Source organism: Gallinula chloropus (genome assembly GCF_964237585.1).
Source record: "Gallinula chloropus genome assembly, chromosome: 3".
Taxonomy (NCBI): Eukaryota; Metazoa; Chordata; class Aves; order Gruiformes; family Rallidae; genus Gallinula; species Gallinula chloropus.
Window position 1 is genome coordinate 56,171,860 of NC_140087.1, and position 14,432 is coordinate 56,186,291.

General features: G+C 39.8%; 1 protein-coding gene across 1 annotated transcript in view; it reads right to left on the bottom strand.

Moving 5' to 3' along the window:
- The window catches only part of PRKCE (protein kinase C epsilon), a gene marked incomplete at its 3' end in the record, with an annotated part of 287,241 nt that overhangs the window by 8,829 nt on the left and 263,980 nt on the right, over nt 1–14,432 (bottom strand). Inside the window, exon 14 of the mRNA XM_084261984.1 lies at nt 10,052–10,198. Within this exon, the coding sequence (XP_084118110.1) occupies nt 10,052–10,198 (147 nt within the window). The remainder of the gene's footprint in view (nt 1–10,051; nt 10,199–14,432) is intronic.

Below are 14,432 nucleotides of genomic sequence, written 5' to 3' on the forward strand. Positions count from 1 at the left end.
ACTGAGTGTTCTTCTCATCCTGTGTAATTTAAGTTTAAGAATCACGCACGCTGTTGAGAGGACCCATACAAGGTCTGAGCGCCTCCACAGCAACAAAATCCCTTCTAACAGCACAGAAAGGTAACAACAGGAAAGTAACAGCTCATGAAGTGCTAGGATTAGGATTCCTTACCATTTAAAGATCCCTTCCCTGCCTGCTACTGAAGAGAAGTGCTTGCTTATAATCTGCTTCAGTCTACCAGCTGCATATCAGCACATTCACCAAAGGAATTAAGTTTTGCACTAGTATGCTGAGCTGTGAACACATACACTAACTAAATTTACTGCCCACTTGGATGAACATTCTAGTAATACACTGTTAATTTTATCCTCACACTCACATGGTCTACTGCAAATACAAAAAAAAGGTTCTGCATGAGAAATAAACCCCAAATCCAAAGCTCTTCTTACACTCCATGTTCACCAGACTCCAGCTGTGAATAGGACTAGCCATGGACTCCCAGCCTTTGATGCGTCTTTCCTTTTGTTCCGAGTTCCTCTCCCCTGTCTGATAAAGAGCCAGACACTACTGCCTCTTAAATCACCTGGTATTTTGCCACTGGCTTTGAATGGCATAGGAGACAGTCCCAACTCAGAAATATTATTTATGATGTAAGTTAATATAAAAATAAAATACTTCTGTTTGAATGCTTATGAATGTACTGTAAGTCACCATGAGATGACGATTTTACTCAATGGTTTAGATTACTTTCTGAAAATAGCACTGGAGATTAAAGCAGCCAAAAAGTGAAACGGAACTTCTCTCATTCTGAGGAAGCTCAAAAGGAAAGCAGGAACACTGGCTGCTTATCACTCCATCCCAATGGGTACCACTTAACAATGTACATTTAACAGATGCTTAAATGAACGTAATTATTCAGTAAGAAAAGCTTTTAGTGCTACAAGACCAGGACTCAACAAAGGCAAACAAATACTGCTGGATCCCCAGTACAGATTCAAAAGAAGCAAAATAAACTTATAAATATTTGAGAACCTGCAGTGCTGGGAAGTAGCTTTCAAACTCCTGTAATTCTAGTGTTGCGGTAATCACAGCTAAAAGCAGCTGCTGCAGGCACTGACACTGAAGAAAATAAAAAGCAAAAAATAAGACTAACTGAATAAGAAAATTCTGGGAAAACAGAACAGTGCCCATCCGAAAAAGCACCACTGAAAACCTTCAAAAATACCAGCTTGCTCACTCTTGATTTCTCTAAGTAGTTGTGATACAAGCACCTCGAAAGCTCTAACTTATGCTCTGAGCAAATTTAGTGGTTGTACAAGGTGCAGAGCTAGTTGAAGCTTTGGAAACCAACGTCCTTTGCTTTGCTGAGGGAAGTGGCAGAAGTGTTACACACCTCTCTGCCCTGCCCAGCCACATGCTAGACCAACTAGTGCGAGTACATTGCAGGCAGTTACAGTATTGCTGTTCAAAACTGTCTATTGCAAGCATTTAGTGCAAGAGATCACCTGCCAATAGCCAAGCCTTCTTGATCAGCAGCAAGCTGGCTAACACTTGAACCACTAGCAGAAAAAAGTAACTTTTAGGAGCCAACTGACATTAAATATTCTAATTCCTGATACCCTGTAGCAGGGGCAGCGTACTAAAAAAGGGTTCGTCTTCAACCATTATAGCTGTGTGTATGCAGAAAGGCCATCCAGAAAGTCCACAACCATTTTTCTTTAGTTTTTCTAAAGGATATATGTTAACAGTTCTGACAAATACAGATTGTTCCCTGTTTCTAAACATTTTTATTGTATACCAATATTAACGACCATGGTGTCACTCTCATAAGAAAGCCCACTGTTTTCCTATGCCTGAAATGCCTGCAGCAAGTGGGGAATACATAATGTGCAATGTTTAACAATGGTACATGAGGGTCTGAGGTCTCAAGATCACTCCCCAGTGTTTTATCTAAGCAGTAACACTTCATGCAAAAGCATGCAGTATAGCCCCTTGCGTGCCCATCTGCTAAATGCTCATTGCCATGCACTGATGACTGAATGGAAATAGATTATGAAACTGAAGGGACACCTCAAGGTTATTAGGCCTAAAACCGGACCTACCTTGACATTTTCCCCATATTGAAGGCCTTACCTTAAAGAGGGACATTCACACTGAAGCAAACTTGAAAAGAGAGAACATTTATACAAAAAGAAATTTACTTGGCCTGTAATTTCCTATGTTCCTTTTGGTGCTACTGAATGATACTGCATTTTACAGGGCTTCTTCCCCACAACGTAAAGGCAAAGTCATAATTCTGCATGTATGACGATACAATCCACTGTCACAAAAAAAACCAACAGAGGCGTGCCAAAAACCCCAGCAAAACAGTATCATGACTTCCCAACACCAGGCTAAAAATCCCTTGTTAAAAAGTAAAAAAAAATAAATCTTTGCCTGTTAAGCAGCCATGTATGAAAACAAATCTAAGATTAGAGATCTTATGCTTGAGGCTAATATATTTGAAAGTTTTCTCCAGAAACGTGGTCCCTCTTTAAGGATTCCAGCCATATTTCACAGAAAGCAGACGGTTGCAGCAGCAATTTCCACACACACCTCTCTGATTTAACACATTTTTGGGAGCCATTCAGTGAGGCACCTACCCATCGGGCAGGCGCGGCCTCTGCCTGTTTGCCTGCACAAACAGGCCAGCTGCACGCTCCACTGGTGCAGATTTGTATTTGCTGTTCATTACCCAGTTTCCAAACACTGTGGGCAATCCGGCTTGTTGTAAGTCATCGACAAAGGGGTGTCAAAATTTTGGCAGTTTTTCCACTCATTTAGGGGAGGGGGTAAAAGAAGATTCCCAGTGCTCACTGACTCCGGCTGTAACCCACAATCATTGGCTAGGACAAGAATTTTGTATTTGGGAATGGTTTTATTTCAAACCTTTGCTGCAGTGCAAAACTGTAAGAGGGCACATTGCTGGCATCCTTAAGTCAAGACTTAACAAGGGAGTTTAGGTTCACAAGGAAACTGCATACAGACAATGTGGCTCAGATAGTGATAACTAAGGGGGGAAGGGACTTTGATAATTGTTTATGACTATCTTACAGTTACCGGAATTGAGTGAGAGGTGCAAATTACCGTAGGAAAATTGAGACTGAAGATCAAGATTAAATCTGCTAACACTGAGGTCTAGTATAGCATAGAACACTCTTCCAAGGGAAGTGCTACGTGTTTGGTTAATTTAAAAGCCAGGCTGATCATAAGTGTTTGGTTTTTAACACTTCTCAGTCGTACTTCTTTGCTGCCACAGAACTTTGCGTTAAGCATCCTGAGATTACCACAGAGTGGAAACTGAGGTGTGAAAAGGTTAGGTGATGAACCCTGGCCCACACCATCAATTTCTAGAAAATCTGGTAGAAGAACCATATACACTGAAGTAACCTGTTCAACCATGTATACATACATACATACATACATACATATCTATCTATCTATCTATCTATCTATCTATCTATCTATCTATCTATCTATCTATCTATCTCTTGCAGTTCTCAGGGCTCTGGTTTTAGCTGCTAGACTAACTCTCTAGCTCTGAGAAGTCAAAACTGAAGAAGGAATATACAAATATTCAGAAAACATTCCCACTGATAAAACAGCATGAGTGGAAGAGGCTGCAAAACGAAGGGAGTCACATTAGATGAACTAAATGGGCCGACAGCAGCTGCTGTTGCTCCATACTGCAAGGTACAATCCTGCAATAGACTATTTTGTTAATTTTCTTTCTAATGCTCTTGAAGAAAGTGATCTTTTAAAATGGAAACCCAAGATTTTATGAATACATAGAGAAACTTAAAATAATGTATTGTTCTATGAAAGCTGCACATTCACAGTAAATCATTGTAATGCGATTATTTTAACTTCATCTCCATAAAGCCACACTATGAATGGATTGCCACAGGCACTGATAAAGCCATTAGCGATGAAACTTTGGCTTAATTGCTAAAGAGAAATACACATGGCAAACATCTGTTTTACCAGGCTTTGCACTACCCTCTGGCTCAGAGTTCTTCAGCGTTTTCATGCTGAGGATGTCTTAGTCAAAGTTCTCACATTTTCCCAAGCCTGACATTTAGGACAGGGTGAATGAAAATGACAGGTCTGCCTGTTTGCATGCACGTTTCCAGGGCTGACTCAGCCTGAGAGGACAGGAGTGTGCCTGTGGTGAGACTGTCCTTGCTGCATGGTGCCTAACAGCTTTCTCCATCTCACAGCTCACTGTGACCAACAGCCTAAGAAATATGACTGCGATTTTCTAATTCTACAAAAAAAAATAAGGAATTCTTCAAAGGGATGGAAAACATCTCTTGTGACGAAAGGCTCAGAGAGCTGGGCTTGTTCAGCCTGGAGAAGGCTCCAGGAAGACCTTACAGCAGCCTTCTAGTACCTGAAGGGGCCTATAGGAAAGCTAGAGAGGCACTGTTTACAAGGGCCTGTAGCGACAGGACAAGGGGCAATGGGTTTAAACTACAAGAGGGAAGACTTAGACTACATGTAAGGAAGAATTTTTTTTAAAAATGAGGACAGTGGAACAGGTTGCACAGAGAGGTGGTAGAAGCCCCATCCCTGCAGACATTCAAGATCAGGCTTGATGGGGCTCTGAGCAACCTCATCTAGTTGAAGCTGCCCCTGCTCATTGCAGGGGTGCTGGATTAGATGGCCTTTAAAGGCCCCTTCCAACCCAAACTACTCTTTGATTCTATGAAATTGATGCTCATATGAGACTACCACTGTCTTCAGCTAAAAGAGGAACATATTTCAGGCAGTGATGTCCCTCCATCCCTGGCCAATGGGATATCATGTATCTTTATGCTACTTATGAACACCTATCTGAGTTTTACTGCCTGATATTAGTAGAGTGTCAACAGGCCACAAGTTCAGACTGGAAAGCCTGCAGCCTGCCAGTTGTGCTCTCAGAAACAGCATAGAGATTCCTGCAGGGAATCTAATAAGATACGGAGAAGATTGAGGAAAAAGCAAAATATGACAAAACACACCTTTGCTTCACTGTTTCAAGTATAAATTTTTACAGTAAACAAAAACCTGGGACAAGAACTATTTCATCAATACACATTAAAGGTGAAGTGGCAATTTACTTAGATTACTATTTTTAATGTATGTGTTATTATTTGGTACAGGACAGACAGAATCAACCCCATCATGTCACTAAGCAAGATCTATCACAATTAGCACCGTATCAATGACTTTGGTACGAAATGAATCTACTGCACCGCTGTTTTCACTTGCAATATGGCAAATGCACTTTGTAAATGGAAATAACCAGTTCAACCGAGGCAGGAGCATAACGATGGAAACAAAGTGGAGGGCAGAGAAACACTGAATATTATCAAGGCCCTTGTGGTTCTTGGGTGACAAATTATGTTGCAAACCACAGACTGGGCTTATGGCTACTGATTAGGGCAATTTCATTCTCCAAATGGAATAAAATCCCAGGAAGAATACATGAGAAAATATCTCAACATAGGAATAAAATGTCTTAAAGGGATTTCTGTCTCGCAACAGTTGCTCTGGAGAAAAGACATCTGCCTGCACTAAAACTACTTATGTCTTGCATACGCAATTACATATTCATGTTTGCATTAAAAGCAGCAGGGAAGAATAATTCAGAACATTTCAAGACAGTCTGTGAAACTCTTAAGAATTAGTTTTTAAGGACAACAGAAATGATCTTCAAGAGACACTAAAGTCACTAGAGCTTAGATGTAACAAATACCCTTTTCATAGCTGTACAAAGGTTTGCTTGATTTTTAATGTACACGACTGAGAGCTATTACTTTTTCTGCAGTAGCTTAACATTTGTAGCAGCTTTACATGGGAGAGTTCCTCAGCACAGTAAACCATCATGTGTATATATAAAAAAACCTAATTTTGCTACTGAAAAGCCTAAGCATTCTGGATTTATTAAAGTAAGGGCCAGCATATAATACCCATCCTAGGACTGGGCTCCAGTGCATTTTCACCCCTTGGTATTCACTATTGCAAGTTATTAAGATGGAGGAGCAGCCAAAAGTCCTTCATACCCTTTCAGGGCCATCAAATCCACTTCCCTTGTCTCAACCTAGTGCAAGTTGGTGTGGTACTCCTGTCACTGCTTAGTAATCTAAACCTCAACTGTTTGTATGACAGCTCTGCTCAGAGCACTCTTGGAAGCCTTCAGAAAACACTGTCAGTTTTTCAAGGACTTTTTGAACTTCAGTAATTTTCATTCCAAGGCTGAAAACAGAAAAGAAATTTCAGCTTCCAAAGCATCATTAGAATAATTAAATAATGTACAAACTAGGAGGATGTTAATGGCATATTTCTGGTATAATAAGGAATATATTTACATCCATCTACAGTATGAAAAAAACCCAGCCCTTATGTCTAATAAACAGCCATGCAGTTTTGTCTCCAAGTTCAGTTGAAAAATTCAGACTTAAGGCTGGCAGATCTGAAGAGATGTACACGAACTACGAAGCAGCACAGGCCTTATAGGACCACGTAATACAGCTCCTCAGAGAATGTATTATGGCAGAGAAAGGATGAAAGGTCACAGAAAAGGAAGACAGATGTGCTAACCAAGTAACTCACGTGTTTTCAGGAGCAGTGGAGTAGTGGAGCAGAACTGAAGCAAGATTTGTTTCACACCAGCACCTCCATCACCTCCCTTGGCAGATTATTCCATTGTCTGATGGGACCTCAGTGTTTGACCATTTTCCCCTCATGATTTTACTTGTTTAATATCTGCATTTTTTTATTGCCCAGAGCTCATTTGAATAGATCTTATGGGTTGTGATTTTTTAAGTGTGCATGATACAGTAATTGTAAATTGTAAAATTTCCCCCCTTAGTGATCTTATGGTTGGTCAGAAAATAGGTGAGTACCCGAGTAAGTATATGCATTCTTGCATGAGCAAAATTTTGTATGTGCATGCAAAACTCAATTTGAATGCACAAATGGCTATATATGCATTGTACCCACCATCTCCTACACATATGTACACACTCACATACCACATGCAAGAATGTCTATTTTCTGACTAAGAATCTGGCCTCTCTTCTCAGCTATTTTCACAGATCTAGGCTCTCCTGAACGTAAGAATAAAAATGTGGTTTTTTAAACCCATTTAATATTCCAAGTCACTTTTAAATAATCAAAAGCCCTTTATCAATACTGAAAGATGCTGAAAACCAGACAGCATAATAAATGAATCTCAATGCTACACTCACAACTGAATTTAGAAAGAAATTCTCAATCTAGAAGGTGAAGTAGACTTTATTTCATTAGTATTTATCTTCTTACCTCTTCCCTGTATCTTTCAAAGTGAGTAAAATCTCTTCTAGCTTGGCAAGAAAATCACCTTTTCAGCATTTTAAATTAACTGCCCTAGATTCCTTTACCATTTCTGAAGTTGCATAATTAAAAATTACATTTTATTTGTGTTATCTTTCTTTCCAGACTAGTTATATATCACACTTTACTTTCCAACTAATAAATACAAGTACAAAATTCAGTATGATCTTGCTCAAATATGTCTACACAACAAGAATATCCAAACAATTGCAAAATTCATGCAGCTGGAACAGAACAGCTGATGGATCATAAACGCTGTGTAAACATGTAAGGTATACCCCTTCTGAGTGTAGAAAGGTTATCAGTAACAGTTGATAGGACCAGGTCACTAGGAAAGATATCTTAGAGGGAGCAGACTGAAAACATGAAAATAACAGGGCTGCCTGTAACAGACTACATTATTAGCTGAAGCCACCACCATTAAAATGAAACAGTTCCAAAAAAAGCAAGCATACAGAACTACTAGATTGCAGAAATCAAATTTGGTAGAATAAAGAAAGTTGGCTTATAAAATATGGAAAGGTGTAGCATGAAAATCCAACATTATAGAAGCAGCCTGAAGAAAAATGAGAAAAGGTGCAAACAATGATGTATAAAGTCACCCTAAGTATTACTAAAGAACAAGCAGCCGTCTTGAAAATTATACAATGGACTACTCTGAATTATCTGAAATCACTACTAAAAATGAAATATCCAACTAAAACACCATTAAAGGAAGGAGAAAAGGTGCAAAGCAACTGGAATTAATAAAATCGGAGCGGCTTTACAATATAACAGCAGTGAAATAATTACCAGAAAGAAGCTGCACTGAGAAGGTAGAAGGTATTTATATCAGCAATGAATAAAAATATCTGACATACTAAGCACCTCCTGACTTTTAAGGACTGCCACAGCAGGGATACTTAAAAAAATAATGAAACTCATGTAAAAATACCCATTGTCAAAGGGACCATGCACCCTGATCATGAAGAGAAAGCAGCCAATAAACAGACTAGATGTGAGGAATCTGGGACTTACTAGAGGCAGGCATAAAGTGAAAATGATTTTGGAATCATGTAGCCTGATTTAATGGCTATTACCAAAACACTGATGAACTGAGCAAAGCAACAAAAATGACTGTGAGACGAAAGGCCAAATTCTAAACACTGAGTAAGGCTGTCTGAAACTATCTGAGGGCTGTGGAACCTGACTGGGAAGCGGCTAGTTACGGTATCAAATAGGCTTCAGATAGATACTACTGGGGTTAATTTGGAGTTAACGCCTCTTGCAGCAGTGCAGAGATCTGTAAATCAGCTCAGGCATCAGGTGCAACCTGACCAGACCTCTGAAGCAGAGCTGGGCAAAAGAGTAAGTGAGCCAGCATGTCTAGCAGGCTGGACCCTTTGGAGGAGAGCAGCTGGCTCAGGCAACCTTCTGCCTGTAGCTACGGTGTTACAACATTCCCATTCTCCAAGAAATTTATAAAGAAAAGCTTCCCCATATGACAACACTCTATCTTACTGTTGCTCCTAGAAAGACATTTGCAAGAGCTAACTTTCACTTAGAGTTGTCAGTCCCTTTGGGCTCTTCCTGCACAGTTATAGGGAGGGAGAGAGACTTCTCCAAGAGTAGACTCAGAGGAGCCACCTCAGGCTCCTGATCTGGATGAGCAGCCCTGCTTTCACCCCCTTCAAAAGGAACTTGGGGAAACACATCTCACTGGATTAAAAGTAAACGTGTTAAATGTGACAGACAGCAATTCTCCAATGACAGGGGGGACTTTTTCACCTCTAAATTTACATTAGGATTCGGTGTTGAGCCTAAAGGGCTTTTGTGTGTGTGTGTGGTTTTTTGGTTTTGTTTTTAAAAATACCTTTGTAAACTGTCTAAAGAAAGAAAAATACAAGTACCTTGATCATATTTACAAGCAAATCCAACATGGTAATTAGGAATGTGCAAAGTCAAAAGATACAAATCAATATCAAAGTATTTATCATAAAATTATTCTACTGTACTGTTCAAGCACAAAATCAATTGCACACATTCTCAGCTGGAAAGCTGACATTTGGTGAACTGTAAGCAATTTCATCCAGAGAAAGACTAGAATAGTATTTTTTTGCTTGGGTTCTGTAGCTTCTGCATGTGGGGCTGCTATTTACATACTTAGTTACTTTAAAATAAAACTACTTGATTATTACCTAGAAAAATGTAAGCACATCAATTCATCTTATCATGATGTGTATTTCTTGGATGCTGTTTTTTGAAGTATCTTCAGTTAAAATATTATTAATCAGAAATTTTCTCCTCTTTCACTAGAAAATCTAGTGGCCATTGGCAACGCTGAGTTCACACAGAAAGTACAGACAGTATCTACCCAACTGAAATAATCCCATACGATCAAGGTATCTTTAGGAACAGCAGAGAAAAATTAAAACAGGGCCTCAAACCCTCTCATGGTTTATGTATGTGAACACAAACACCTTCCTGTGCACTGAGTCTATTCCTGACACTTACCTTCAGAGCAGCGAGGCAAGGCAACACTTTCAGCACTGTTTTTATGTTGCTGCTTCAACACACAACTTAGTGCATCAAGTAACCTCATGTCTCAGGAAAGCCAGCAACTAGAATTGTCAAGCCAAGTTTTGTCTGAATGTTATGCAAACGGCTACTTACAATCCGAGGTTTGAAGGGTGGCTTGATTTTCCTTTGTTCTAGAAGAACCCAGTCAATTTCCTTGAAAAACGGATGCTGCTTAATCGCGTCTTCCCCGTTCTGTGATGCCACACAGCCCAGTCGCTTATTTGGGTTTTTTGTCATGAACTGCAGGGTGGGGGAGTGAGAACAGGAAGAAGTTAAAATGTGAACAGCAAGGGCTGGAAACCATTTCCAGTTCAATTATGCATTACAGTTCCTAAAATCCTAGTTTGTAGTGACAGTCCCCTTTCAGAAGGTTATTTTTTTCTGTAAGAGCCCCTCGAAATTTCAGAGCTTCTAGCCAAACTAGAAGATTTAGAGACTCTGAAGTCTAAGTTTCCTGTAGGAAGCTTGCTCAACTGACTGTTGAGACCTCCTAATTTTATCTGGCTGGGAGTGCTACAGGAACAGATTCTCTTTCAGCATTTCTTGTTCCAGCCTTGGCCAAAAATACTAAAGGAAAGAAAATATTAAACACTCAAGAGATACTTCCAAATAGATGGTCAGGACACCTCCTATCTTATTTGCTCTATCTTTACTATTAAGTTGGGGAAAATTGGCTACATATTTATGCTTACTGTTGTTTATTTTCTTTGGGTACATAGCTTGCATAATTATACATTCCATTAAAGCTGAACACATGAAAAGCCCTAACCTCCTTACCCATTTCTAGGATTTTATTCTAACAGAAGTAAGAACAGCACCTGCAGACATGTGAATTAGAAGTGTTCTGTCTGCAGATTTCAGGAAATGCATGGAGTGATCAGTGTCACAGAATCACTAGGTTGAAAAAGACCTTTGAGATTGAGTCCAGACGTACCTGTCCTCTACTAAACCATATGCCTGAGCACCTCATCTAACCCTCTTTTAAACACATTCAGGGATGGTGACTCAACTGCCTCCTTGAGCAATCTGTTCCAATGCTGGATAACCCTTTTGGTGAAGAACTTTTTCATACTGCCTAATCTGAACCTGCCCTGGGGCAGTTTGAGTCTATTCCCCCTCCTCCTATCACCTATCACTTGGGTAAAGAGACCAACACCCATCTCTCTATAACCTCCTTTCAGGTAATTGTTGGTGGTGATAAGGTCTCATCTCAGCTTCCTCTTTTCCAGGAGTTCCCTCAATCATAAGATTTGCTCTTCAACCCATTCACCAGCCTGGTTGCCCTTCTCTGGACATGCTTCAGGACCTTGATATCTTTCTTGTAGTGAGGGGCCCAAAACTGAACACAGGTTTCGAGTTGTGACCTCACCAATGCCGAGTATAGGGGCACAATCACTTCCCTGGACCTGCTGGCCACGCTGTTTCTGATACAAGTCAAGATGCCATTGGCCTTCTTGGCCACCTGGGCACACTGCTGACTCATATTCAGTCGGCAGTCAACCAACACCCCCAGGTCCTTCTCTGCCAGGCAGCTTTCTAGACACTGTTCCCAAGTGAGTAGCTCTGCATGGGGTTGTTATGTCCTGCATGCAGGACTCTGCACTTGGCTTTGTTGAACCTCATCCTGTTGGTCTCAGCCCATCGAATCAGCCTGTTCAGATCTCTTTAAAGAGCCTCCCTATCCTCAAGCAGACTGATGCTTCCTTCCAGCTTAGTGTCCTCTGTGAACTTACTGAGGGAACATTCAATCCTTTCATCCAGGTCATTTATAAAGATACTGAACAGAACTGGACCCAGAACCAGCAGAAAGCTTCCCTTGAGAAACTCCATGGCATAACTTGCACCTTTCATGTTTAGTACACCGTCAGTGAGTGGCAGCAGCAGGACCTAGCCGGTCTCTTTTGGTGCGGCAATTTCTAAAATTCTCACTTTTAACCTCTTACTAATCCTTTCAGGAAAAAGCTGTACAACCAGTGCAAAACATGAAATGATGGCAGCTGATATATTTTCCTGATTTCGCTGTTATTTCTTCCTTTTATTAGCAATTCCTCTACTTATTTCCTAATGCAAGAAGACATAGAATCCTTACAATTCAAGTAGCACTGAAGGCTTTTCTTACACACATCATACATACCACAGACTTATCCCAAACTTTGCAGTAACTTCACATTCAGCCACTATTTTAACTTTTTTTTTTTTAAAAAAACTTAAAAGACCTCTAAAAATGAAACAAAATGTGCTAATTGTTCAGTGTCTTTTTAACCTGGGTACCACATTATACTATACATCTGAAGAGAAAAAAACCCAAACCCCTGTTAAAAAAATTCCTATAATGGATACCCTTGCTTTAGTACTCCAGATACTTGATAAATAGCTACTGAAGCCCTTAAGATGGCTTTAGATAGCTAGATCAACCATTCACAAGGAATACCACTGCTATCATTTTAAAGCTGTAACATAGATCAACGAGGCAATTCTCTCTGTGGTTTCTGACATAAACGCGCCAGTCTGAAGACAACCCTTCACTTTGGTCTTGTGTTCAACTGCTCCACAAGTTCTTTTGCAAGTGGACAAGTCATATCTTAAATACAGGCCATATTTTCTATGGGCAGGAGAAACAAAGGTTTTGAAAGGATTACTGTGCTTTGGTCAGGTCTCTTGGAAAACCACAAAACGCATTCCTACAATCCTCTGCTTTATTTCACCTCCAGGACTGCAGAGAAAAGGCCAGGAACCAGCAGCCACACATTTAGCAGAAACAGAACACGGAAACTACAGGATACACTTCTTGTACCATGTAATCCAGGTATCAAAGAAGTAAAATCTGATCCTAGTGTCTGCCATGTTTTATCTTTATTTTAAGTCGGATGCAGGGAAAACATCTGAAGATGACATTTTTAAGCAGCCCAGGACATGAAAATATCTTGACTAGGTAGTACAGATTAGTACTGTGCTTCATAAACTTTGTGAGACTTGGAAATGGGTGATGCGTGACAACAAATTTTAAGGCTGAATACTTAAAAAATAATATACAAATATGATGAAATAATCTCTCAAACTTCTGAAGTGGACATTTAATTCTACGACTTTGATCCCCTGCAAGAAATACTGTTTTTCCACCTTGTATTGTTGAAGCACAAGCCAACATTTATTCCCTGCTTGTCAACAATGATGTCAGTGCTGGTTTTTTTTATTTTCCCATCTCAGGGCAGGAACCTCCTTTTATGAAAAGAGAAGCCTTTTAAGATCAGAGTTCTACTGACTTAAATGACAACAGGACAAAAAATTGCTGAGACAGCCATGCAACTTGGGGCCCAAATAAAGGATCATCAGGGTCCCAAAATTTTGCTTCTTGAAATAAATGGCACAGCTTAGTAACAGGGTTCTGCTTCTGTACCCAGAGATCCCTGTCATCTGGGCACCCAGGGAACGTACGCTGTAGACAACGTCTCTCCACTGCTTGCAAAGAAGCACAGAGCTAATTTCAGTGAAGAATTGTTTTCCTTACCAGACAGGAAAGAATTTTAAATAGCAATTCCTGTCAATTCACAGAAACAGGACTAATATCTGTGGGATTTCATGGGAGAAGCAACGTGCTGCCTGTAATACTGAGCTGTAAAATTATCCTCCTTAGTGTTTTTTGGAAATAACAGGAAAACTGTTTCTTCAGAAAATAAGAAAACATTGTTACTTAATACAAGAGAAGGTCTTCTTATTAAGCTTTCCTTACACACTGCTTGAAGGAGTGTAAAAATACAGACTTTCTAAAGAATAAACCCCATGTCTCAAAGCACAATGTGAGGAAGCAAAGTGTTCCAAAGTTAATCCCTTGCTACCACTCAGCAGTAAAATACATAGACGTCTCCTTCTTTCCTCTGTTTTTCCTGTTCTTCATTCAACCGAGTGTGGAAAAGGATCAGATGAAGAACACAAGTTTCAAATGTGTTTCACACCATAGCTGCACAGGCAGCAGGTTGCTAAATGTAAGGAAATGTTTTCTTTTTATGGTGTAAACTGGCACAGCTCCATCGAATTATATCGATTTATACACATGAAGACATCTTGCCCAATTACAAATGATCTATGATTACAGTGCAAATCTAATGGATGCAACCATCTTTTTTAAGGTTTTTAATGGCATTAAGGATTAACTTTAGATAGAAAGATGTAAAAAAAAAAGGGGGGGCGGAACTAAAACTAAAGCAAAATGTAAACCACAATGCCTGCTATCACATTGCAGATCCAGGAAAACAGCCTCGTGACAACTTATAGCAAACTCAGCTTTAAAGGAAATTAAGGGGTTTAACACCCTTACACTTACATTCAAAAATACATAGCTTACACCTGCAGCCCAATTCTGTGTCTGCATTTGTGTGTGGTTAATGAACAACACGTATAATATTAACAGACATTTCACTACTTGCACCACTGATAACACAGTAAGGCTCTGTCAAATCTGTTCCTCACTTTCCTC